This window comes from Zootoca vivipara, chromosome 1, assembly GCF_965207765.1.
Source record: "Zootoca vivipara chromosome 1, rZooViv2.hap1.1, whole genome shotgun sequence".
In the NCBI taxonomy this organism is placed as follows: domain Eukaryota; kingdom Metazoa; phylum Chordata; class Lepidosauria; order Squamata; family Lacertidae; genus Zootoca; species Zootoca vivipara.
The window spans coordinates 133,193,489-133,220,373 of NC_142582.1; the positions used below are offsets into that span (position 1 = coordinate 133,193,489).

The following is a 26,885-nucleotide window of genomic DNA, read 5'->3' on the forward strand; positions in this document are numbered from 1 at the left end:
CGGAGGCGACAAGAGCCTAATTAGCTCTGGCTGCTGATCGCCAGCTATTACTAGTGTAGACTGTAGCTCTCTCATGAGAAAAAACAGATTCTTGCACTGTAGAAGCTTTCAAGCCTCTGATGTGTTACTAGGTAGTGTATTTGACAACTGTGATATTGTTCAGGACTAAGAGAAACTAAAAGCAGCTCAATTTGCACAATTTTATTTAAAAAAGGACATTTTAAACAAACCTTTCTAAACTTATACATGAAAATTCAATACAAAACCCACCCCAAACACAGCATGGTTCTAGCAACACACTTCATTTGTCACTTCTTTAAATCCAAAAGATGCCCTTCCACATTATGTAGTCCCACCCACCCATATATATATATATATATATTTAAAAATCTCTTTTCTTGGATGCTGTAACTGTAAACTCAACGCCAAAACAGACCTGGATGAGGGTGTAGATTTGAAACTTATTCAGGGACAGGAGCAGGAAACTCACATGGAGCATTATTTCCTGGAGTGGCGCGAACCTGTTCTAGCCGCCTTCAGATCATTGCCAAGAGCTGACTTTGGCCAGCATTCAATTGATGTTATGGACTTATCTATGCAATTTCTTGGATTTTTTTTTGTAACAGGAAAGCCGAAATCCTGATAAACTATGTATACAGCAAGATACCAATTAATACCAGAATTTGTCACAAGAACCCTGTGGACATCAGTTCACCGCACATGCAGAAAACACAAAAGGATTGTGTGACGGTCTGTTCACATCCCAATTTATATATATATATATATATATATATATATATATATATATAAAACCAAAAACACTTTCACACCCCATTTCTGCTCAAATTGTTCTTCTGCTCAGGTTGAAGAGGTCTGGTAGTATTGTCCGTAATTCCATGCATTTGGGTAGTTGTACTAGAGGAGGAAGCAAAATGGGGAGATGGGTTAGCAAACTTTTTGCGCATTCCACACTTGTGCAAAACTCTGCAAAGGGCCAAGAGCTCCACTGCAACAGAACCATCAAAGCGAGACCTGGGAGCTATCAAAGGGAAACTCTTGCAATGGATAGTGAGGCTGACTATCACCATACAATTAATAATAATAATAATAATTTATTATTTATACCCCGCCCATCTGGCTGGGTTTCCCCAGCCAATCTGGGTGGCTTCCAACAGAAAAATAAAACACAGTAATCTATTAAACATTAAAAGCCTCCCTGAACAGGGCTGCCTTCAGTTGTCTTCTAAAAGTCTGGCAGTTGTTTCCCTCTTTGACATCCACAGGGTACTGCAGGTACAGAGGCCCTTAGCATTTTTAAAGCCTGAATCCCTGCCATGGCAGAGCTTTAGTTTGGGAGGGGTTGTATGGCAAAGAGCCTGGAAACTTCGCACGTGTATGCTGCTCACCTGGTACCAAGCGTTGTAATTGTAGGCAGCCTGGTTCGCTTGCATGTCTCCGTCCGCCATTTGCCCAGATGCCAGAGCTGCCTCGTCACCCTGCGCTCGCTTCTCGTCTGGCTCTTCACAGCTGCAAGATGCAACAAATGGGCTGCTGTTATTCGACAGAGCAGAGGGCCCAGAGGTGGAAAAGCCAGCAGCAGCAGCAGCAGCAGCAGCACATAGCTAGCTAGCAAGTCCTCAACTCGCTGGGTGTGCTTTGCCTAGAACCTGAACACCACTGCCTATCATCCCACCATGGTGGAGAAGGGGGCTTTTGACACCCCCAACTCCCTTTCTGTCACCTCCCCACCCTCTAGGGAACAACAAATGGTGGCCCACTTTGTAAGGGCAGGACAACTCACCTGTCCGGGGGGGATAGAACAAAACATCTGCTCCCCTCACCCCTACTTCAGAAAGGGATCCAGATCCCCTCCCTTTTGAGATACTGCACTTGCCTCTCTGCTCTGAAATATTTCCTTTATTTAACAAAGTTTATATAGCACCTGATTGTAAGAAAACCTATAAGCTGTTTACAAAAGTATTTGTTATATCTTATTCCTCAGTTCTAAAAGGACTACCTTTTCTAATATTATGCCCAGCATCTAAGCCAGGGGTCAGCAAACTTTTTCAGCAGGGGGTCGGTCCACTGTCCCTCAGACCTTGTGGGGGCCCGGAATATATTTTGAAAAGGGAGAAAAAAATGAACAAATCCATATGCCCCACAAATAACCCAGAGATGCATTTTAAATAAAAGCACACATTCTACTCGTGTAAAAACACGCTGATTCCCGAACTGTCTGTGGGCTGGACTGAGAAGGGAACTGGGCAGGATCCGGCCCCCGAGCCTTAGTTTGCCTACCCATGATCTAAGCCCTCCTCAACAGTCCCCACCCCAAACCTTTTGAAATTAGGCAGGTGGTGATTGGTGAGGGGGACTTTCTGGCTGCAACACCCAACATGTGGAATAGCCTCAACCCCAGCAAGGCTGACCTGGCGCCAAATCTGGTGTCTTTCCAATGCCAGGCAAATACATTTTTATTTTCTCAGGCCTTCAAGCTATTGATTATCTCCTTTTATTGTTTGGAGTTGGGGGGGGGGGTATTTTTACTGTTGTGTGCTACAGAAAGCGTAGAAACTCTGCTACACATTTGACAAGGCATTCAAGCCCTGGGCGCTATTCATTCCCATCAAGCCAGGGAGGGGCTGTTAAACTTAAAGCCACCTGCTCCTCATCTATCTTCAGCACAAGAAGAAGCCAGTCGCCTGGCCACCCCTTAATATGAAGAACACCCTTGGAAGTTTCCAAAGTTTGAAGAGCTTGAGCTGCTGCTTGAATGCTGAGCGCTGCTTCCTTTGCTTCTAACGCTTCATGGGAAAAGAGTAAAAAGCTCTCGAGTGCTTGCATTTAAACATGAGGCACATTTTCATGAGTGGAGCATCAGATCATTCTCGACTGTCAAGGGGCATGCAAAAAAACAAAAAACCCCTCAACTTCAGACTTGCTAAGCAATTAGCCAAACTTTGTCGTAATTCTCACGGAGATGGTAATCCTGAGGCACTACTATCTCAGACTGCCCACCTCCACCCAGAGGCAGCTTTTTCAGAAAAACTCTTTAGCACACCTGGGAAAAGAGCTTCCACCCTGGCCTTCTGTCTGTCTGTCTGTGACTTTTCCCCCACCCCCACCCCCAAGGAAGCATGGTCATATTGGGTGAACCAAAATGTATGGTTTGGAGAAGGTAGCCCTGATACACTTTTGCAGCCAAACCTTAACGCCACCACTGCTCTCTGCTAAACGAGACAGTCCATACCCATTTTCTGCTTTCCTTTTCAAAGACTCTTGCTCCTTCAGAAGGGATTGATGCTCTTCATAGGCATCCATAAGCCTGCAAGCAAGAGGGGAGAAAGGTTAGGGCTTTCTGCTCGTCAGTGCAGGGTGCACAAACATTTCCATTTTGAAAGCTGCTTTTGCTCCCATATCCAGCAGCGCCTGATCTCTCTCGGCGTGGAGCTGGGAGACGCTGCACAGCAAGCAGGCACCTTCCAAACACAGCTCTGATCCAACCCCAAATGCAAAGGAAAACTACCGTAAGCTGCCTTCAAGTTTGTGAACTGGATCACAGTAGTTTAAATCCTCTACTGAAGTTGGCATCAGTGAAGAGAACCCCACTTACTCCCAGGGCCAGAATTTCTGCAACCTTTAGCAGGAAGAATAGTCTTCTACAAAGAATGGCCCCTCATCAACCCTCCTGAACTTTGTCTGCAGCATACATGCCATTAATAGGCATTAAAATGGGCCCAGGTGCTATCCAGTTCCCCCAAGGCTGGGTTAAACACATGTAAAACCTCACTTGTTCACATCCAGACCAAAATCTTCAAGGAATTCCACCTTTCGCTGAGAAAATATAATCCTCATTTTTATAGCCAACGTGCCACTGATCGCTTTGTCAAAACACGCAATGATGTTCTCTTCATTTTGTTTTAGGTCTCCATTGTACTCTATTTCCAGCAAGTTGAGATACAGTTTGGGGTTATCCTAGGCAAATGAAATTAAATACAGAAACATTCAAATTGCAATATTCAAGAGAAGTACACAAATTATTACAACCGCAATGATGAGGTAGTTAAATATATTGAAATTACAGGAGGGAGGGAGAGAGAATGTTTGAATGGTATGTCAGCAGTGGAGCCTATGCTTGGGTGCAGGGGGAGTAAGCTGTGCATGTTAAGGCTTCTTCCTCTCAGAACCACCTCTTTCAGAAATGTTTTCATGACGGGACTAATTTGCAACTACACTTCCAGAAATTAGATGGCTCAGTTTAGCCATGCACAAGATCCTCTAAGAAAGCAGACGCACAGCAAACAAAGAATCCCATGAGCACCAGTCTTCTCTGCATTCTCCTCAGGGATTCACGATATCATCAAGGTGCATCGTAGACCACCAGCATTATCCCTCCACCTCCTGGCCCAATCAAGGCACAAAAGTCTTGCAGGTTAGGGAGGAGCTGGTGCCTTTCTGAGGAAGAAAAACTTTTGTTTGCCTAGATACATGCACCAGATCTTAATGCCTTGAAAAAATGAATTTTAGCGAGTGCACCTCTGTGTGTTTATTATGGAATCTAACATAAATATGTGTATGTGTAATGCGCAGAACTTTGGAGTGCCCCGCCCCTGCCAACCCCGCCTTAAGCCAGTACTGAGAAGGGTCTTCTGCCATGAGGTATGGGGCTCCTTTCCCATTTAAATGTCTATTGATTCTTCTGTAAATGCATCTACATCTATGGCCCAGGAACTGGCGAAAGTGAGAGAGACTGCACCCCTGGCCACATTACAGCCCCAGGATCTGGCACCCCAGACACTGCCATGCTAAGCTAGCTCTGCTCTGGTGGGAAGCCTGGAGTTTGGGGCGCGGTGTGTAGGGAAGGGAAGCCTGGCAACATCAGTTTAGAGGGACTGGTGTCTCCAAGTTGCAGCAACATGCAATGCAGAGTCAAGAGTCGTCATCACTGTTGCCAGGCTTGGGAGCCCCTTGGCAGAGGTGGCAAGGAAGGGGTCCAGTTAACCCTCCTCCGAGAGCTACCTACCCTGTCTCTGTCGATGGCCTCCAGAATAACTTTCCTGGCTTGTGGGAGGTTCTTCTGGATTTTGAAAAGGTGTCGAGCGAGCTTGACCGCGAAGAAGGAGGCTTCGTAGCTGGACTTGGCATTCTTCACAGCTTCCTGGAGCAGGTGCTCAGCCTCCTCCATGTTCCCATGCCTCCGCTCCAAGCTCACTCTCCGCAGGCGGATCATGGCCAGGCCTGAAACGTTCTCCTCAAAGGTCTTCAGAATTCTTCTGGCTTCATTGATATTCCCTAAAAAGCAAGGGGGAACGTGTGGCTGTGGAATGGCACCTAGCTGGAATCGGCCCATAGCCCCTTGGGGTCCTTCTGCACAACTCCCTTCCAGGTACCCAAATATCAGGTTTTGCTTTACCTCCCCCCCCCCTTCATCTAGCTGAGTTAAGTTTCAGATGGGCATGAAAGGGAATTGGGGGGCTTCAAGCACCAGACTTTGTTCAGGTCACTTGATTCCCGCCTTCCTGAGCAGTAGGAAGTGACAACCCACTACTGAATGTCTCCTTCACACCAAACAGAGAAACTGGAATGTACAAAGTGAATAAATGCACAGGCGTTCATAAATCAGCCCATCGGTTGTCCAGCAGCACACATAGCTCCCTCCTCAAGAGTCTCCTTTGTGGTGCCGTTTCAAGGAGGGAATAGTGGAAGTCGCTTCTAAGCAGCAGGAGACATTCCTTGGCCTCTTGCCAAGCCCCCTGGCACTCTCGTGGAGAGAAGCAGGGTGTGCTCTCATATGTGCGGAGGTTGAGAGGAGATAGATACAATCAGGAGTCTCCCTGCAAGGACTGATTACAGTCGTAATGGGTGGCAAGTGCCTGTGTATGCACACATCCAGCAGATTCCATGCACAGATTCTGCAATGTCCTGGAAAAGATCCTCAACTTCAGATAGAAGGTACAGACACTTACACCCTGATCTACATTTTACCACCAGCTACTAGAGTCACAAACTTTGCTAAAATTCATCATCTGCATAATATATTCTTCCAACCAGACTCTGCAACAAATTCAGAGAAGCAACAACATTAGCACAGACTCATTGAATCCTGGTCTTTCAGCCAGGTCTGATCCCTGAGCTGCCAATCCCTGTCCCAAGCAGAAGACCTGAACCCTCAAGATGTGCCCCACCATCAGTGTTTACAGGGCCTCATTCACTTCTCCAGAATTTGCAGTAGCTGTTTCATCCACGGATGAGCCACCTTTCCAGGGTTGCCAAATGATCAAAATACTGGGATGTGGAGATGCACGTTTGTCTCCCCTAAGAAAAGCTCAACAAATTTGACCTGAACCCCCCAAAACAGGGGGTAGATCACTGCCAGTAGAACACAGTCTCTTGGGAGTTGGCCACCCCTGCTCTAGGAGACCCGGCTGTTCCCGACGTGGGCTCCTCACTCACCTTGCTGTTCTTCAAAGGCTGCCCAGAGCAAGTGCACCATCGGCTTCTTGGAGAGGTGTATCGCGCAGGCCCGGCTGTAGACATGCCTCACTCCTTCAATGCTGTGGTTCTCCATATACTTGGCATACTGCATTTGAAGACAGAGCAGAGACTAAACAATTCACAGCTTACTCTGGGCTGCTAAATACTTGAGAGAACTATAAAATTCTTGTGTTTAAACCCATTCAGCACCTTTATTGAACCATTAGACTAGTTTCTGTAAGGAGGGACGAAGAGAGGCAACGAAGTTGGCATATGCAGCTGTCAAATCTGGTTGCAAGCAGACCATCTCCTAATGCAACAGATATAGTTATACATGAACAACATTCAAACAAGAGTACAGAAGGTTAGTCACTGATCATCAATGTTTGCAAAGGCTGAGAGCTGTGCGTGGGAGACACGCCCCGTACCTTGATCCAAAACTCCTCATAGAGGGCACAGGAGATCACACAGCGCTCAAAGAGGACCACCACTCGCTCATGAGTCCCATTTTCAATCTCAAAGTCCAAGTACTCCTTCCAGTTCTTCAGCTGAGTTTTCTCCAGAGGTTTAACGTGAAAATAAGGTCGTTTTATCTGAAATGGAGGAGAACAAAGGGAATGGAAAATAAACCAGTTTTACAATGGCAACAAAACAAATTTCATCTGCCACTTAATCCCGCCAAGCACGTGAGAAACCGGAACCTGCTGCTATCTAAGCCAAGGCCTACTCAGAATCAACACATCCATATACAAGTGAATGCAGAGGAGAGAGGTGGATCACATTATTCCCCGTTCATTTTTCCAAACCTGTGAACAAGGCTACCATGCGCCCAGCTTGTGCATGCATAAAAGACATTCACAAGTTTGAAGACCCTCCACAAGTCGGGAACAGCCCTCCGGAATAATACTAGTGCTCATTCCACACATTAATTTATACATGGTTAAATGTGTGATCAGCCCTATACCTTCCCCTGAAATGTAGTTTCAAGAACAGCTGACCAAGCTAGCAAGTTCTCTATACAGAAAGACCTAACAAAGATCAGGCACAGAACTCTTGGGTCCAATAAGAATGCATAGCCACCAGGAGGGGGGCTTTGCCCCAAAGTCCTCCCCAATTTACCAAAATACAACCTGTGCTCAGATTTGGGCCAAAGCATTCTTCTTTTCTAAGCACCACCTGTAGTCTAAAGGAGCACTCCTAAGCCACTCCAACTTATAAATGTTCTGTACTGCTAGGAAGTCACTCATTTCAAGCTGCACTTATGGACTTCCTGGAGATGTCTGGCTGGCCACCAGTGGAAATAATAATAATGCTGGACTAGATTCCCCTGCCTTAGAGAAGAGCACCGCTGGGTGAGAAGGAGGACACAGGATCCTGGGACTTTAAAAAAACCAACCGCTCAGACACTTAAGTTAGAAGGGTAAAGCCAGCAGAACATGGGTATCTGGAGATCTATCCCACTTTATAATTTTTTGCTTATTTAATGGCCACACCTAAAAAACCACTTGACTGAAATCTTGAGACGCTACCGTGTTTCTCATATTATAAGACATGTCTTATATTTATTTTTTCCTCAAAAAAACACACTATGGCTTATTTTCAAGGGATGTCTTATTTTTTTCCTCCTCCTCCTGCCGCGGCCGGCATTGCTGCTGCGCCTATCACTATGTCTTATTTTCGGGGTATGGCTTATATTCCTTGAATGCTTAAAAATCCTGTTATGGCTTATTTTATGGGTATGTCTTAAAATATGAGAAACAGGGTATTAAGCCAATTAAGAGTATCCAACAGAGATGGGATCTCATCTCTCCTACACCCCACGTTCTTTGGAGCCTATGGACAAGCAAACACCTTGAACAGAAGCAGCATCAAAGGAGACAACAGAAGCAGTTGTGTTGGTAAGAAGTCCCACACGTCTCATTACATTTATAAAAATGCTGCAATTTCATTAAAAATATAAATATCAGAGCATTACAAAACTACAAAAAAAACTACAAAAAACAAAAATCACAGATCACTGGCTAACTGTAGCAGAAATTATTATTTTTCTTTAACTGTCCACATCAGGTGGGGGCATAGGAAAGTTTTCAATGAACATTTCAAAATGAATACAAAAACCACCGGCTGAATCTCTGCTGCAAGAGCATTCCTCAAGACCGGGCCAATAACACTGGAGCCTTCTCCAACCTGGGGGATAATCAACAGCACCACTAAGTATCATCTCAGTAATCGAGATATAAGGATTCAGGCAACCCCTCAGGTGCCCTGGACTCAAGTTGTTCAAGGCTTTGTAAATTAATACAAGGGCCTTGAACACAGCTTGGCAGCAGATGGGCAGCCAGTACAGATAGTGCCACATGTTGCTGGCTATCTGCCCTCATCAGCCCAGCAAAACCTTGCCTGCCTAACTCTTTACTGAACTTTGGCCACTTTGAGCTGCTTGCAAGGGGGAATGCAACAGGAAAACTGCCTATTGTTCATATAGGGTCACCACTGTCAGCAATGCAAATAATTTGTATTTTGTGGCAATTTTTTTACATTTGAAGCAACAGCACAGCCTGTAAAGGAATTTGCTATTGGTGTTATGGCTTCAAAGGGAGAGAGCTTTGGCTGGTTGTTGGCATCCGTCTGGCTGGACTGTGCCCTTACATTGTACATCACAGGGGGAAAGCGCTCTGCCCAGCAACCACCAGCCCCTGCTTCCAGAAAAGCTAGGGTACTGAAGACATCAAGCAAGTGACCTCACTTATGAATCCTCACATGTTTACAGAAATCAATTAATTTCACAGGTGTTCTGTTTGCCTCCGAGCAGATAGATAATTCTGTAGTCCAAGAGGCATGAGGACTGTATGCCCCAAGATTTCAGGTACCGCTCCCAGAGAGTATAAAGGATCTATATACAGTGGTACCTCTAGTTACAGACTCAATCCATTCCGGAGTGCCATTCACACCCCAAAAAGTCTGTAACTAGAGCGCCGCTTCTGCGCATATGTGAAGCACGCAGAATGCGCACAGCGAAACCCGGAAGTATACACTTCCGGGTTTGCCGCATTCATCAGCCGAAAAGACACATCAGAGGTTGGCAACCTCCGGCCCATGGGCCGGATACGGCCCACGGAGGCTGTTTATCCGGCCCATGGGCTGCCCGTGAACTGAGCCGCCTGCTCGGTGAGTCCCCCATGCGCTGTGCTAAATGGGTGCAGCGTGGTGCAGGGACTTGCTGAGAGGCGCCGAAAATGGTGCCGCTGCCCAAAATCGCCTCTACACATGCCCAGACGCCGAAAATCGCTTCTGCGCAGGCGTGATTTTTGGTGTCTGCGCAGCCACAGAAGCAATTTCCGGCGCTGCGGACATCTGCAGATGCCACTTCCAGCGTTGCACTGCACCTGTCCGGCCCACGGACAACGTCCATGGGAACAATCTGGCCCATGGCTGGATAACCTTGCAGACGCCTGACCTAACGCAACACGAGGTATGACTGTAATCACAAACTACTATGCTTTTGTTATAGCAGCCATTTGGTGTGTTGTGTTTATTGTTGCAATAATTTTCATTGGTCTTTTCGCACTCTGATTTGCACTTTCTAGAAAAGCAGTCCAGACCGAAACCACGAGACTCACAGGGCAACTCCAAGCAATTCACATGCTCTTAGCGCAGGGGTGGCTAACCTGTCGCCCCTTGGTGCACTACAGAGGCCATGGTGGCTGGGGCTGATACGAGCCAGAGATCAACCAAATCTCCACCCCTGCCTTAGTCTAACTTGCTAGGAGAGGCTGCATGGCCTGCCCTGAACGCCATTGGGGAAGGGTAAGATTAGAAAGCTTAACTGAACATCTGGAACAGCTGAACATCTGGAACAGCAATTCAAGATGCAAGAAGACTCTGTACTGTTTTTGTGGCAATATACTAACAGTGATCCCTCTGGATTTATTATTTTTAAGTGTATTAAGGATGAAAAAGCTGTACTATACAGGTAGATCCCTCTGCCATTTGGATTCAACAGAAAGCTTGCACTTTAGCCCATTAAATGTGTATCTAATATTCAAAATACTCCCAGTCAAATGCCAAGCTATTAATTAAAGTCTGCTGACCGCAGCAGAAACTGAGTGGAATACAAAGGGATGCGGAGCCACACCCACATTACTCAGGATTATCTTTATCTACAGAGTATGAATTTGCTTTAGGACCTGCCCAAGTTGGGTGGCTTTGACAGATTGCAACACATCCCATTTCACTCACCTCTTCCTCCAAGGTGGAGCTCCAAAAGCCGCCACCACAGACAAGCTCTACGGGAAATTTTATGATAACCTTAACTCCACTTGAAGTCAGCTTAAGGGTAGGAAGCCCTTGGCAAAGGCAGGGGGCCAGCGCTGCCCTGGGCTCCTGGTGGCTAACCCTCCAGGCAGGGAGTCACTACATTCTGCTGCTTTCAAGTCAGGGCCCCTGCCTAGCAATACTGATGACCTACCACACCCAGCAGTCAAGAGATTGTGCATTTACTGAAAACAGCACTTTGCAGTTATTTGTCATAGAAGGAGACAATTCATTTTCTCTTTATGCAAACTAAGCCAACTGGAGATCAGATGAGAACACTGTTATTGGCCCTTACAGTGAAGAAATAATCTTTGGCCAATGTAAAGCTCCTGAATTTGGCACCTTTGATATTTCAGACGGTTTGAACTGATAAATGAAATGACTCCAACATTACATACTACACATCACGCACATATAGCAATCCTGAGGGCAAGGAAGCAAACAATGCACATAAAATTCCAAATGCAAGCAAGAGATAAGGCTGCAATCTCAAGTTTGTCAGGCATGCACTATCTGAGGGATCATACAACTCTTCTTTCATCACTGAGGGGGCCTGCCTACAAGCAGCAGACAGGGAAACAGGGAAAATTCTCGTAAGGCAACCACAAAAAATGCTGATGCAACGGCACCTGTGTAGAATTGTCATTCTGAGTAAGTAATACCTCTGGCTCAGAAATCTGCACCAATTATCAATCTGCTACAGGTTCAGGTTCAAGGTGTAACCTTTACCTTGGCAGCTTGAGATCAGTTTACTTGCAAGACCACTTTGCTTCATATATGCCCACTTGACTGCTTCCATCTGCAGAACTGGCACTGTTAACAGGTGCCATGTAACACGAAAGAATGTCAATCTTTTGAGTGTGGCAGCACCGACACTTAGGAATTCGCTGCCTATTGACATCAGGCAGGCACCTTCACTGTACTCTTTTTGGTGCTTGCAAAAAATATTTTTGTTTAGGCAAGCCATTATTTCACTGTACAAATGACTTTAGCAAGCGTAAGAACTATACGACTGAAGCTTAGCAAGTCTTCTGGAATGATGTCTGTGAAACTGTGTCTGTGTCCAGAAGAGGGCAACCAAAATGGTCAAAGGCCTGGAAACGATGCCTTATGAGGAACGGCTTAGGGAGCTGGGTATGTTTAGCCTGGAGAAGAGAAGGTTAAGGGGTGATATGATAGCCATGTTCAAATATATTAAAGGATGTCATCTAGAAGACGGTGAAAGGTTGTTTTCTGCTGCTCCAGAGAAGCGGACACGGAGCAATGGATTCAAACTACAAGAAAGAAGATTCCACCTAAACATTAGGAAGAACTTCCTGACAGTAAGAGCTGTTCAACAGTGGAATTTGCTGCCAAGGAGTGTGGTGGAGTCTCCTTCTTTGGAGGTCTTTAAGCAGAGGCTTGACAGCCATCTGTCAGGAATGCTTTGATGGTGTTTCCTGCTTGGCAGGGGGTTGGACTGGATGGCCCTTGTGGTCTCTTCCAACTCTATGATTCTATGAAACCAGATGGCAGCACAAAAGGCAAGTTCGTGCCCCTCAACTACAAGCTGCTTTGGACATGACCCACAAATGCCAGAAACAGCTTCTCCATGGAAGCCCAAAGCTTGTGCTGCTGCTGCCGCCTCCTCCTCCACTGAATTTCAAAAGCATGTTATACAAAGGAACTTACCCCTTCCTCAAAGGTCCACCTCTTGCTGACTTCATGCTCATTGTGATTGAACATTTCTTGATGAATCTCAATGATCCTGTGCCGCATGTTTTCTATTTCAGTTATTAGCTAAACAAATACAGAAAGGAAAGGGTTTGACAAAATCCAGAAGCAGACACACTTTTATGAGGCAGTGAGCTTCAGAATGTTCCTTCTGAAGCAAGCACACACACACACAGTGCTCAAGAGGGGATCCAGAAAATGCCATGTCCTTGGACTCTATTGCCAGCACATCACCTGGGATCTGCAGAATCCAATTCTTAAGGACAAACCTCTAGTCTGACCACAGTGAAGAAGAACAAGCACCTAACTCAAGGGTATAAATCAAGTTTTCCAAATTCAAGGTACCACGTTCGTTATGCCCATCTACAGCAACAGGAGAAGACCTCTGGTTGAGAATCTTGGGAGAGTTCTTGCCAGTCAGATTTGGTAATACTGAGCTAGAGGGATCGTTGGTCTATAGGTCTGGCAGCTGCTTATATATCTTTCTTTCTTCTAAACACCCACAACAAAGGGGTAGGGAGCACCCGGCACGGCACTTCTGCTGCTTGCTATGCTTCACAGGCCCTGCCACAGATATGTTGCCTCAAATACAGGGAGTGACAGCTCTCTTGAAAGAAGGAACTCTAGCATTTCCAAATTTTGGTGAAGGGAACTGCTAACAGGTGTCAGCATTTCTGCTGCCTGAGGTGCTGCCTCCTGTGGCAGGTAGCCAGCCTCCCCCTTAACTCTGAAGTTCAGAGCTGAGCTGGAATTGTCCCAAAAGCTGCAGGATGATCCACCCACCTCCTCAGCTGGGAATAAGGCGGGGCTTTATCTATTTATTGAAGTATTTATGATCTGCATTTTTCATAAAAGTATACAACATAAGAAGATACAGTACAGTAAAATTGGCAAAAGCTTCCATAAGACAACATGTCTTGTAGCTACATCATCAGGGTACTTAGGAAGCCATAACAGAACCCTCCTTGCTGAGGAAAGGCAGGAAGGAGGGGTCTGGATATTGCTACCTAAAGACATTTAGAGAGAAATGAAGAAGCCAGAAAAAAGGGGGGGAAATGGGGAAGGGGGTTTGCTGTTGACAACAAATCTGCCTCAACAGCAATGCTGGCCAAAAACTGGTAGACCCAGTTGTATAAATATAACTACTTGTATAAATCTATGCTAAAGGTCAGGTCCTGCATCAGTTCAGGCTCTACTCTAACCAGAAGAAGAAAGGCTTCAGAAGCACACGTGCTAAAACTAGGACAGGAATATGGAGAGCTGCTATGGGTGGGCGACAAGGCAGGGAATAACTTTAAAGGCAGAAAGCAAAGGATGGCAGCTGGCAAATGCAGAAACAAGACACCAAATGCAGACACGCCCGGCTTCTGAATGTGCTTTCAAAGAGCTCCAGTCAGCAAAAGCTCCAGGCATTTTATGAGCAGCTGAATAAATTAGGCCTATGCTACCTTAGCAGGGTCAGTTATATCTTCAGTTCCAGAAGGGAGGTCATCTCCAGGGGGGGCATCCTCCCCATTATGGCTATTAGAAGAAGCGAGTTCTCTGCGCAGTTGGATAAACTGTTCAGTAGTAAGAAGGTCCCGGGGCAGGTTATTCTGGACATGCTCTTTGAACCTGCAGTTGAGAGAGAGAGAATGAGAATGAATTTGTGGACTGTTCTAAGATGAAACTGGACAGCTCTTCCCCGCAACAAAATTGCTCTAGGAAAACCTAGGCAACAAGTGTTGAATTTGTTACTTTTTAATAAGCAACTAGCTGGCTTTGCTTTCCAGAAATGCCTTCTCTCATTTTATCTGGTTGCCCTTGATCCTTGCAGCTCTTCTTTATAACCACATATTACAAACAAAAAACACTAACATAAGATATTAAGTTGCTTGTTATGTGCTTATTCATCTTCCAAAAGAAGCCCTGAAGCTCAGCTACATTACCACCAATAACTCAGAAAGCCACCCCTGCTTCTCTATTCCAGATTACAGTTAGTTAGTTTGTGCCCATCAACCAGCTCACACAACGACACAGCAAACCTCTGTGCCCAAGGAGAAGATTCAACATCCTATGAGGACTTCCCAGGGCTTTCCATGGCTAAATTGCTCTTACAGATGGCAAGCTATTTCTCTGGGACAGATAAAATTAGGCTTCCTAGCAGAGAATACATGCCTGGCAGAACATTTATAAGTGCTCATCATCATAATGAATGTCATGTATAAAGTGCTTAAAATTATTAGATGCTCCACTACACATGACATTTTCACAGTTACATTGCTCAGGTGTAACGTCGTCTTAATTTCCTCCTTTAGAATACAACCAGAACACACATGCACCTAACAATGCATTTGTTTAAAACAATTTCAAGGCTTTTCAGTGTTGCAATAATAGGACATTACAGAAACCAAAAGTGTAACACTAACCCAACTGTAACAACCTCCTTACCTTTGGAAATGATGGCTGTAAAGCTGGGTGGGAATCCCAAGAATGCGGTCAAATACAGCAGTCACTGCTCTCAGGTTAGCCTGTTCATTTTCCCAGTTTATATACATTTCCCAGAGTTTGTCAGAGCGGAAATCTGTCCCTGCAGCTAAGACTGCATGTTCATAGGTCCTGGGAGGTAAAGCAATTTATGTCATCATGGAAATACTTCATTAGTCCTGAGCACAGATCCTGTTCAGATGGCTAGAGTTTCTCCCACTCAAAATAAAAATAAAACGTGGCAGTCATGTACTCACTGGCTGCTTAAAATGGCATAATATATAATTGATGGCACCCAAGATTCTCGTGTCTTAGGAATAATTGTGAATCACCCTGTGGTCTTCAGATGAAGGGTGGTATGAAAATTAATTAAATGAATAAATGGAAGCTGCTTTATGCCCAATCCGCCTCCTGGTCCATCTAGCCCAGCGCTGTTCACAAGAAATGGCTATGGCTCTCCAGGGTTTCAGAGAGCTGTTCCCAACCCTGCCTGGAGATGGCATTGGAGACTGGACCTGGGACACTAAACCAACCCTTCCAGGCTCCAAAAGGGAAGAGGGGAAAGGAAAGGGGGAAACTGGCTTGCTCACATTTTGCAAAACCATAGTTTATCTGAAAACAGTCATCATCAGCCTTAATAATCTGACTGTACTGATGGAATTTGATATTGTTCATTTCTTAGGTCATTTTGGCTCAGATGTTATTTCTGCAATATTCTATTCCCCAGATTCCTGAACTGATGCAAAATATAAAAAGGGGTTTCCTTCCATCAGTGAGTGACAATGTAAAATTTTTAAGATCTGAAGAGAAAGCAATGTAAAATTTAACAAAAAGCTCCCTCACTCTTGTGAAACAATACCCTTTCTTCAACACCCTCAAAAAGACTGCTAGACTAAGGATGTGGTGACATGCAAGTTTATTTCAATTTGACCAAATTGTCCAGTTGACAAACTGGCTTTAACAGCAACTAGTGAAAAATGTGAACACAGAACACATCTCATTAACCAAATTGGGAGAAGGCATTAAAAGCTGACTTCCACACCCTCTTGTTGAAAAGAATGAAGTTTGTGATGCCACAGAAAACGATCAGGGTTATCACCGTGAAATGCCAGAAAATATTCTGTGTCAACCATTTTTTTAATTTACAAAACATGCCTATAATTCATTTTAATCATTGTTGGCCCCTTCCTCAATTTAAGGCAGGGATGGGGAACCTCTGCCCTGCAGACTCCATCTGGCCAGTGAGGATTCCATGCTGGCTGTAGATGGAAGGGCTTCTCTTCTGCCCCAGCCAGCACAGAAATGCAGCAAATGGCAGGCATCTTCTAGATTATTAACCAGTACTGTATTTCTTTCATAGAATCGTAGACTTGGAGGGGCCCCTGGGGAGGGGGGTCATCTTAGTCCAACCCCCTGCAATGCAGATCTAATCCAGATCAGGACTTTGCCATGGGAAACAAGAAGGCTTTAATTCTTTCCCCACTCCCTTGGGTTGCAGCCCCAAACATATCCCCGTATCAGTAGCTTGCATGGGGGGCGGGGGGGGGGGCGACGACTTCCCTTTCATTCCAATGGGAATATTCCCTGCCCAGGATTCCAAACTACAGGAGTCAGGGTGGGGAGGGCTATCCCCCTGCAGCAGGGGACAAAGGGGTAAAGCTTCCTCTCCTAATGGCCTGGAGTGTCCTGATGCATGCAAACTGCATTGGGGGGGGGGAGTCTTCCCCCTCAATGCCAGGTAGAGACAATATGAATGAATGGGATGTAGCATGTGGGCAAGAAATCACTACTACTACTATTTATTTATTAAATTTGTATACCGCCCTTTATCCGTAGATCTCAGGGCAGTTCACAAGATAAAAACACAAAATGCATAATCAAAACAAAAACCCAAACAAAACAAACCTCTTTGGGTATATGTGTGAATTAATGAGCAAGGGGTGCTGCCAGGCACACTGGCATGCAAAGCATATAACCCATAGAAGAATGTGTCCCTTAAGGAAGTTTCCCCACCCCAATTGCTGTTAACCCAAAGACATAACAAGCTGGGAGCTGAGGGCTGAGCAGAAGTCTACATCCAGGTCTCCCAAGACCAGTTCAGACGAGTCCTTTTGACAAATAAAAATATTATTATTAAAAAAAATCTACTCCAGGAGCTTGGATAGCAGAAGCCGTGTGTCTGCCCTCTGTTCAACAGAGATTCCACTCAGATGGAAAATGAGAAGGCTCTTTTTCACATGACCAAACACAGCTCTAAGCAAAACTCCACCCCACAGGGTGTTTATAGTGGATTATTTTTGCAAACAACTTACCCTCTAATGGTCCCAACAGTTTCAGGGTCACTGGGATCTAGCGTCTCTTTGAGGAAGTTTATGTAATGGATCCAGAGATCAACACTAAGAGGTATTGCCTGGAGTCCCCTTCGATATACCTACAAAGAGAACACCAAAAGGCTATTTTTTCGAATCCTTACTTAGGTCGCAAGAGAGAGGCAACACTGTGCTATCCGGCGAACCTTAAGAAATACTAATGTACTGGAATTTTGTTTAAATAATCTACCATTACCATTGGGTGGAGGTTGGCTAGAACATGGCAATGCTCTGATCTCCACGTGCGGAGTCTTGATCTTCAAAGCGCAGCAGTCAGTCCCTGCATCTGACCAGGCTGTGTGGGGAGGCTTTGGGGTACAGACCATAGGGCACAGACCCTCTAGAGCACCAATGACAGCGTCTGACCAAAAATGCAATAAGATGTAGCAATGGTGACCAGCAAAACCAACCACAGTGTTCAATTTTTGTGAAATAATAATAGATGTATAACGTAAGTGACAGAAAAGCCCTGCCCTACTTCTTAAGCTGCAGTGTAATGCAGGCGCTTGCACTGCAAAGCTTGACAAACTGTAGTAGAGGTTTAACGCACCTGCCAACAAAGAGAGAAGATATTAGCTACGAGTGCCGCAAAGAGGGACAAGCGCAAACAGAAAGCCCTGTACGGACAGTGGACGGTACTGGCAGCCAAAGAGTTAATTTCCATGGTTTGATCGGGGTTTGGCTCACAGGACCAAGAGCAACAGCTGAAACCCACAGCCTACATACCTCGTCCGACTGCTTCATGTTGCTGTGCCGCTTCTCAAGGTCTGCATATTTTTTCCAATAGCCGTAGCAATATGGGTAGTGTGCAAAAAAGCTGTCAAAGGCTTTTCTGGCAGCTAGTAAATGGTTCTGGGGGGGGGGGGGGAAACACACAGCTCAGTTTCAGAGGTCTTAGACATTGCATATGTCATTCCACACATTATCAGGAGGAAGTTCTGTCAAGTGAGGCCTCCCCGAATCCAGAACAATAGCACTTCTTTTAAAAGAGCCAACCAATAGGGGGGCTACTTGCCTGGACTTTCTTCATCCATGCAGAACAAAAGAAAAGGCTGAAGGAAAAGTAGAAGTCCTGCAAACCTTAGAAATTACAACCTCCTCGGGATTTCACAACCATCTTACGAAGAAATAACCAAGAATCTTCCTAGTATTTAATCAATGAGCAGAATCCGTGGAACGATGACACGATAGACAGGCATACACAATCACTACCCCTCAACTCTGGAATGCTCTTCCACAACATGCTCAAAATCGTGGCCAGCAATGGAAAACCAACATTTTTATGAAAGCTTTCAACAGGTGAAAACCACCAAAATGAAAGGGATACCTCTCACAAAGTTAGCCTTTGGGATTAAAAAAACCTTTCAAAAAGTAATTTAGTACGCAAAATTAGGATTTACCTGAAGTGCTATCTGCATTAAAGAACCAGAACTATTCTTTTCAAAGGGCTAGACCAGGCATCCCCAAACTGCAGCCCTCCAGATGTTTTGGCCTACAACTCCCATGAGCCCTAGCTAACAGGATCAGTGGTCAGGGATGATGGGAATTGTAGTCCAAAACATCTGGAGGGCCGAAGTTTGGGGATGCCTGGGCTAGACCATATGAGTTATACAGGTTTAATTTGTAGAACAAAAACTGTTATTCAATGATCCAAAGAAAAACAAAGTTTAAGAGCTGCTGTCCAGGAATTTACAGTCTGCTGCAAATAGTCTTCTAATTTGTCTAATTTAGAACAGCCTAGGCGTGCAGAGGGACCTTCCCAGTTGTTGGGAGAGCAACTGTCTCTATTATTTGAACTTTCTCTCACTGCTGTGAAAACCCCCCAAACACAAGTATCTCCCTGACAATGTTGCAAAACATTTGAACCAGCTGATGACCAGTTATTTGTATCAGATGCTGTAATATATCCTGTACTGTACTGTACTTTAAATTCTTGTTTATTTCACTGCATGCTAGGAACACACTGGGGATTATGGCAACGCTTGAAATATCAAAATCAGCGCTGATGTACTGAAGCACTGCCCATTTGAAAGAGGACATCAGAGAGAAAAACACAAACCACTTGCTTACCTCTTGTTCTACATACTGCAGGAGATAAACCCAGCCTGTGAAATCTTGTGGATTAGTTTCAACCACCTTCCAGAATTTTTCAAACTCGGGAGGGAATGAAGGTTCAGGGTCCCCAGTCTTTGCAGCTTCATTGTCTGCCATTTCACTGTCCTGGGTCGTTTCTTCCAGAGTATTGTCGCCAGGAGAGTTGTCAGGGGACTGCTCCATCTCCGTGACACTCATGATCTCCGTGCTGAAGTCAGCTGGTTGCTCACTCTTGGCATCAGTGTCCTTGCCCATGCTCTCGCTTTTCAAGTTACTGTTGTCGTCCTTATGATCTGAACTCTGCATAGCGACAGACACTCCTCTTGTTCTGTTAGAAAATAACCTGTTGAAGTGGAAAATCATCGTCATCATCTGCTGAGGATAATATTCCTAAAACAAGGGCAGCTGACACTAAACATTTTCACCCGCCCAGATAGAGGGGAATAAAAATGTTGAAGAACCGAGGATGAATGGATGAGACTTGCACCAAAACACCCTGAGCATCAGCGGCAGGAATGGGATATAATCCTAGATATAGCAGAGTTTAGCAGAGGGGAAAACAAACATGGAAAATGCTACTGCAGCCCAAACCTTAGCCTACACAACTTACTAGAAAGTAAAGTAAATTTATTTGAATTGTTTCATATCCTGAAGAAATTCCCAAAATTACTGATAGCTATATGGAAGTCTTCTGTATTATTAAATACTGTTAATAATAAAATACTGTTACAGTACTATCATCAGAGCTCTTGGCTATCCTTCATTCCCAACAGCTGGGACTTTATCAGCCACATGGCCTCTCTTTTATACACACACCCATCAAAGATAAGTGGCAGCCCTCCAAGTGAAGGTTAGTGCTTTTGTTGGGAAACTTGCAGCCTTTCTGTTGTGCTGGCTATGATGGGGGCATGGCAATTCAGTTCTCTCTCTGAATGCAATGTTCCAATTAACTGGTTGAAACACTCTGAAAGAATCCTATTAATACAGTACTAACAACACGAAGAGTCGGACATGACTGAATGACTAAACAACAACAAAGCACAGACCACCAGCTATAGAGGAGCCGGATAACCCAACTCAAGCCCCACAAGATAAATAGAATCATAGATTCACAGAACTGTACAGTTGGAAGGGACCCTGAGGGTCATCTAGTTCAGGCATCCCCAAACTTCGGCCCTCCAGATGTTTTGGACTACAATTCCATTCATCCCTGACCACTGATCCTGTTAGCTAGGGATCATGCGAGTTGTAGGCCAAAACAACTGGAGGGCTGCAGTTTGGGGATGCCTGATCTAGTCCAACCCCCTGCAATGCAGGAATCCACAGTAAGTTAAAGTATCCCTGACAGATGGCCATCCAAACCTCTGCTTAAAAGTCTCCAAGGAAGGAGAGTCCACCAACTTCCGAGGGAGACCATTCCACTGTCAAACAGCTCTTACTACCTATAAGAAAATTCTTCCTAATGTTTCTGACTAGCCCTTTAGAGATTCATCTTTCCTCCCCTCACAGTTCTGGGACTTCCTGCAAATCAAAGCCCACATTCATAAACCCTGTAACAGCTTGCCCCAGCTGTTACTTTCCCCATAAGCCCCCCAAAGCACACAACAATCACATTCCCTACTCTGGAAGACCAGCCAAAAAGAGGGAGCTCCCACCAACCCCTGAACACAAGTAAGTAACAACAAGCACAAATGCTTCTAGCCAGCCCATCTCCCACACTTCCTTTGCAAGGCAGCCCAAATGCTCTCAGAAATCTCACCTCAGAAAAGGGTTCCAAGAGCTGTGCATTGAAATGCCAAACAGTCAGAGAGGCCCTCCCTATTCCCTGCACAGTCAAACAACCTGCAACCATCTAAACCCCAAATCTTCAAAACCACAATGGCTTTTAAAGCAAAATGGGGCACCTACCTTGGCAAATTGGCTTCCCCAGCATGCAATTGGAGAGTTGCAAAAACCCCATCCCATCCCTGAGAGTCATGCGTCGCCACCTCTGTGATAATCCCCAACTTTGGAAGGCCAAAGGCTTGAGAGAAGAGCAACAAGCCTTGCCCACATAATTTAATCAAGCTAGGAGAAATGAGCGTCAGGCCTTGATGTGGGTATTCTCCCATACAGCTTATGAGCAAGACTGTAACAATTAACAACCTGTAATCAAGGCTGATGATGATCATCAATCACAACATTTCTATAACCGAGACAGTAAAAATCAGTTCCCAGCATCTCTACATGAGAAATGTAGCTTAAGTAATTAATACTTTCAGAATAAAATGAAAAGCAATTATATAATTACAGTTTGTTTTCAGGGGTTGGGACAGTGATGAAGAAAATTAAAGTTTCAACCACAACACAAACCTGGGTGCCCTCTTATATGTAGCCTTAAGTCTGCATGCCCAGCTTTCTGCAGTGGCCAGGAGTGCATTTGCACACTTGTACCTGTTCTAGCACACAACTTATGCACATTTAACCTGTGCACATTCAGCTTTATGTGCTTAGCAAAATAATTGTTAAAATTGAAAAACTGGGTAGAAAGGGGGTGGTCATCCAGGGGGGGAAATGCTCTGGCAACCCCACCTGACATTGCACCCAACCCAATTTTAGCTTTAGGCACACTTCCCAGAATGTAACCCATTGTAAACTGCGAGCTTACTCTGTTTTTAGGACCCAGCCTACTTTTGTAATTGTAATTTGTTTTAAACTGTTTTTAATGTTGTATTTTAGTCTAATGGTGTGACACACCCTAGGCCCTTAGGGTGAAAGGAGAGTATGTAAAATTAAAAATGCTCACTATGACTCTCAAAATAAAAAGAGCACAAAATGTCCACATACTTAAACCCACTCATAAAAAACAAAGAATAGTAGCAATAAGCCACAGCCTGCGACCAATGACCAGAAAGTTATTGAAATAAGCAAAGCCTCACATGCCATTCCCCAAAACAAATAAGGAGGTGAATCTTCACACACTCCCAGGTTCATTTTGCAGGAACAAAATTATCCAGCTACTAAAATATCTTGGGATTTTAGTAATTAATTAAAAGTTGTGATGCGGGGCAGAACCTTTTCCGGCGTTTTTTTTTAATGAAGTATTTTCTATTTCGTTGAGTTCATTAGTAACAATGAAAATGCAGAAGACTTTGGCTGTTCCAAAGTTTACTAAATACAAGTGAGACAAAACAAGCTAGGATCAAAGGATTCTCTACCTTTTCTATGCAAACTGAACTTTCTCCCCAGAAAGCCCTGACCATAGATTGAGAGACACGCAAAACCTTCGACTACACGACAGGAAAAAACAGCTGATCTGCCAACGCTGGTCTCTGGAGACTTGTTTCCAACCTCTTCCCCCCCCCCATGGGACCCTCCTTCGCCTCCAACCCCACCGCCCTAAGAGGCACGGATGGCCCAATGGTCAGAGCGCCAGGCCAGGACCCGGGTTAGAATCCCAGCTCGAGTCGCAGGAAGCTGGCAGAGGGGAGGGGGGGCAGTCGCTGAGCCTGCCCCGCCTCACAGAGTGGCTGTTGGTGTTGAAATGGGATGGGGGGGGGACCGTTTCGGCCACCAGGAGGAGGAGGAGTAAGGCCGTCAAGGCCTCGTTCCAAGTCCCCCGGAAGACAGTGGCCCTTCGCTCCCCCGATCTCTCCTCCGGACCCCCCAATGGAAACACCTCAGGGGGCGGCCGCCTCCCCCCCCCAGTCCAGTCGCGTCACGTGGTCGATGGGCGGGGCTCCCTGCCTCCCCCCTTTTTTTCTTCAGCCTGCCCCCCCCGGGAGGGGGCGGTGATCCTGAGGGGGGAGCGTGTGCGTCAAGGCCCCCGTCCCGCCGAGGCCGGATCCCGTCGCGTGAGGCGGGAAAGGGAAGGCGGCGTCTCCCCTCAGGAGACCCAGCGGGGCCTCCGCCGCAACCACCGCTTTCCCTCAGAGGCCTTTCCCGCCTTCTTGTCCCCCCCCCGCCCCTCCTCCTCCGGAGCTCCCACCTGGCCCAGCGCGCGCTCTGCCATGAGGCCCGGCCGCCCGGTCGCCGTCGCCGCCGCCTTCTTTTCCTCCTTCGCCGCTAGGCCGCCTGGCTGACGGACTGGCTGAGAGGCCGCACTGCGCAGGCGCCACAGGCCTCCGGTCTCGCTCCGAGCTGACCTGCGGCCCTGTCGGCGGGAAAGAAGCGGCGCAGGCGCGCGAGGGAGGAGGCGGGGCCACTAGGCCGCGCATGCGCCAGAGAGGCGGAGGGGCGGGGCTCCGGAGGCGTAGTTTTCCAACGTGGCTTCGCTCCCTGGCTCGTTCCAAGGGGGCGGAGCGGGAGAAGCGTGCCCCTGAGCTTGTACAGAGTTTTTTTCTCTCTCCCACTCTGCTCGCAGGGCAGGGCAGGGCAGGGCAGGGGAGGGCTCCCCCCATAGGAGCCCGATAAGATGCAGAGCATATATTATATGTATTTATTGCTCCTATTGATCAGGGCCAAAGTGAGGAGGAATTGAAGAAACTTTTAATGAGGGTGAAAGAGGAGAGCGCAAAATAGGGTCTGAAGCTCAACATCAAAAAAACTAAGATCATGGCCACTGGTCGAAACTGACAGCAGAAATGCATATACAATTTATTAGGACAGTGGTTCCCAACAGGTGGTCCACGGACCCCCAGGGGTCCGCGAGCTATGCCAGAGGGGTCCGCAAGATGCTATTAGAATAAAAAATATATTAAATATATTTCGTATGATAACAGATTTTTTTGTTTTGGCCGCTTCCTGCATGAGCAGAGTCTAGCGCAAAACTAGAATTAGATAGAGGCAGTAGTTCTACTGTATGCCGTTAGGCAGCGCGCGCATTCTACTAACGCTCACCTCCCCAAGATGCTTTGCACGCGTCGGCTTCATTTGTGCGCTACTGTGCAGGTACCCTATCTTCTCCATTCCCCTCCCTCCTCCCTGGCGCGCGCTGCCTCTTTGCAAAACAGTAGTGTTTGTAAACAAAGTGTTGTTTTTCGCGGAAGCTACAGTTCGCGCAGTTAAAAATGGACCGTTGGTTAAAAAGTGGTTCATCTCATTAAGAACTGAAAATTAAAACTAACTGTATACTGATGGAGTACTCTGTTGTAACCGTAAAAAACGTATAAATATTAAATATAAAAAGACTCTTAATTTGGCTCTCACTTTTTAATTTTAGGATTAGGAATTAATGGGGGTCCTTGTCACAATAGCGGCTCGATGAGGGGTCCTCGAGAAAATTTTGTTGGGAACCCCTGTATTAGGAAATTGGAAACCAGTTGAAGGGAGGGAGCCACAAGCTCAGTATAGCAAATGCTTATGAAAGGCTATTATAATGTTATACTTTAGGTTTTTGTTTTATTAATGAAAATAATAAAAAATTATATTTTAGAAAAGATCATGGCCACTGGTCCCATCACCTCTTGGCAAATAGAAGGGGAAGAAATGGAGGCAGTGAGAGATTTTACTTTCTTGGGTTCCATCACTACTGCAGATGGTGACAGCAGCACAAAATTAAAAGACGCCTCCTCCTTGGGGAAAAAAAGCAGTAACAAACCTAGACAGCATCTTAAAAAGCAGAGACATCACCTTGCCGACAAAGGCTGATCGCTGAAGAATGGATGCTTTTGAATTCTGGTGCTGGAGGAGAATTCTTGAGAGTCCCATGGACTGCAAGAAGATCAAACCTATCCATTCTGAAGGAAATCAGCCCTGAGTGCTCCCTGGAAGGACAGATCCTGAAGCTGAGGCTCCAATACTTTGGCCACCTCATGAGAAGAGAAGACTCCCTGGAAAAGACCCTGATGTTGGGAAAGATTGAGGGCACTAGGAGAAGGGGACGACAGAGGACGAGATGGTTGGACAGTGTTCTCGAAGCTACAAACATGAGTTTGACCAAACTGCGGGAGGCAGTGCAAGACAGGAGTGCCTGGCGTGCTCTGGTCCATGGGGTCACGAAGAGTCGGACACGACTAAGCAACTAAACAACAACAACATAGATATTGAGTATGTACATCCAGATTTTTTCCCCTTTAATTTTTTGTGGGGCTCCCAAGAGAGTGGGGCTCTAACCTATAGCATGTTTACAGTATTGTATTTCCATCCCACCCACCCACCCCGGGGTCTGAAGGCAGCTTTTGGCTAAAATAGAAAAGGCTAAAAGCATTGACTGAAGTGGGCGGAGATATTTGCATGTTCCAAGATACATGTGCCCCATGAGAAAGTCAGAAGAGCCTGGCAGCATCCGAATAAAATCACCATGATCATCATCATGCCCGTAGCAAGGAGCCCCCAAGCGGGACCAGAGCGCAGCAGCCACCGCCACGCCCTCCCCACGTGCAGTTTCCAGCTACGGGCACTTATTGCATTTGTTGCACGAATGTTAAGGGGCAGAGATAGACACACATTCCACAGTCTTTCACCCTTCAAATATTTATCTGGATAAAGAGACACTTTATTTCAGTGTATATTAAACTGAGTTCACTTCGTCTTTTGGCCTCCTTAGTCTCCTGCTGGACTGCGAGACGCGCTTCCCAACAGGAGCTGCAGGTGGCGCTCGCGCTTCTCCCTCCTCGCTTCTCTGGAGCGGCTCCAGGAAGAGAGCGCCACTGCCTCCCCTTAATATTCTGAAAAGCACAGCTTGAAATGGCTTCAGGATTGCTTTCCTGTACTGTTGCAGACATGTGGCTTTTGTACTTACATATGTGAGTTCACCTTGTGCTCTTATGAACATTTTTGACATATTAGAATTCGCATAACACATCAAAGCCAGCATTTCATACAAATTCCACAGTGGGCAAAGCAGTCCCTTTTTAAGTCTGAAACATGGCTGTTTTGATCTACCAGATTTGCACAAAAGAGCAGGTGAAAAAATAAAATAGATGCCTGTGTGTGTTCATTGCCAGCAGCTCCACTGGCGACCTACTGAGGAGCAACTTACAAAGAGGGCAAAGAACAGCCAGGCTGGAGGGGGCACCACTGAGCCATTTCTGAGACAGACAGACAGAGAGACAGAAAGAGGGGATGGGAGACCCTGTTCTGTGTCAGGAGCTTGCAGATTAACTGAAAATTGGGCACTTCTATGTAACCTGTCCAATAATTGCCAGGAAAATGACTCATCTCTGCACCCCCCCTCCAAGCCTGTGCTGCTCCTGCACAGAAATCAATTGCTTTTGTTCTATGTTACAGCAGGTGTTTTTTTTTGGGGGGGGGGAGGCAAACTTTCATAATAAAATAAAAATAGGGGGTGGGGATAGGCAGCGCCACCCAGATCCACTTTTCTGGAGTATTCTCTAAAAAAGAAAACAATGCCTGACCTGAAGAATATGGAGCAGATTAGACAACTGGGCCAAAGCAAACAAGATGAATTTTAACAGGGAGAAATGTAAAGTACTACACTTGGGCAAAATAAAAATGAAAATGAAAGGCACAAATCTCTACGTGGGACAAGAAGCTAGTTAGAACTGGATATGGAACACTATTGTCTCCCTGCCT

At 45.8% G+C, this 26,885-nt stretch overlaps 1 protein-coding gene and 1 non-coding gene across 2 annotated transcripts; both read right to left on the reverse strand.

Moving 5' to 3' along the window:
- Positions 1–186: 186 nt before the first annotated feature.
- PRPF39 (pre-mRNA processing factor 39) lies at positions 187–23,626 on the reverse strand. Its single transcript, XM_035135971.3, has 14 exons — positions 23,398–23,626; positions 19,407–19,773; positions 18,063–18,188; positions 17,280–17,398; positions 14,932–15,099; positions 13,950–14,115; positions 12,460–12,567; positions 6,903–7,067; positions 6,454–6,580; positions 5,024–5,292; positions 3,791–3,975; positions 3,251–3,325; positions 1,407–1,527; positions 187–915 (listed from the first exon to the last, which is right to left on the reverse strand). The coding sequence occupies exons 2-14, from the start codon at positions 19,734–19,736 to the stop codon at positions 859–861; spliced, it is 2,016 nt and encodes a 671-aa protein (XP_034991862.2). The 5' UTR covers positions 19,737–19,773; positions 23,398–23,626; the 3' UTR covers positions 187–858.
- Positions 4,871–4,954, reverse strand: LOC118075536 (small nucleolar RNA SNORD127). Its single transcript, XR_004691396.3, has one exon. It is a non-coding gene; the product is annotated as a small nucleolar RNA SNORD127 (small nucleolar RNA).
- Positions 23,627–26,885: the final 3,259 nt, after the last annotated feature.

Excerpts from the sequence above, each read along its gene's own strand:
- PRPF39 (XM_035135971.3), bottom strand. The coding sequence starts at position 19,736 with ATGCAGAGTTCAGATCATAAGGACGACAACAGTAACTTGAAAAGCGAG. Across the intron at positions 14,116-14,931 it reads TACAGCCATCATTTCCAAAG|GTTCAAAGAGCATGTCCAGA; the intron begins GTAAGGAGGTTG and ends TCTCAACTGCAG. Across the intron at positions 6,581-6,902 it reads ATGAGGAGTTTTGGATCAAG|TATGCCAAGTATATGGAGAA; the intron begins GTACGGGGCGTG and ends CTTCAAATGCAG.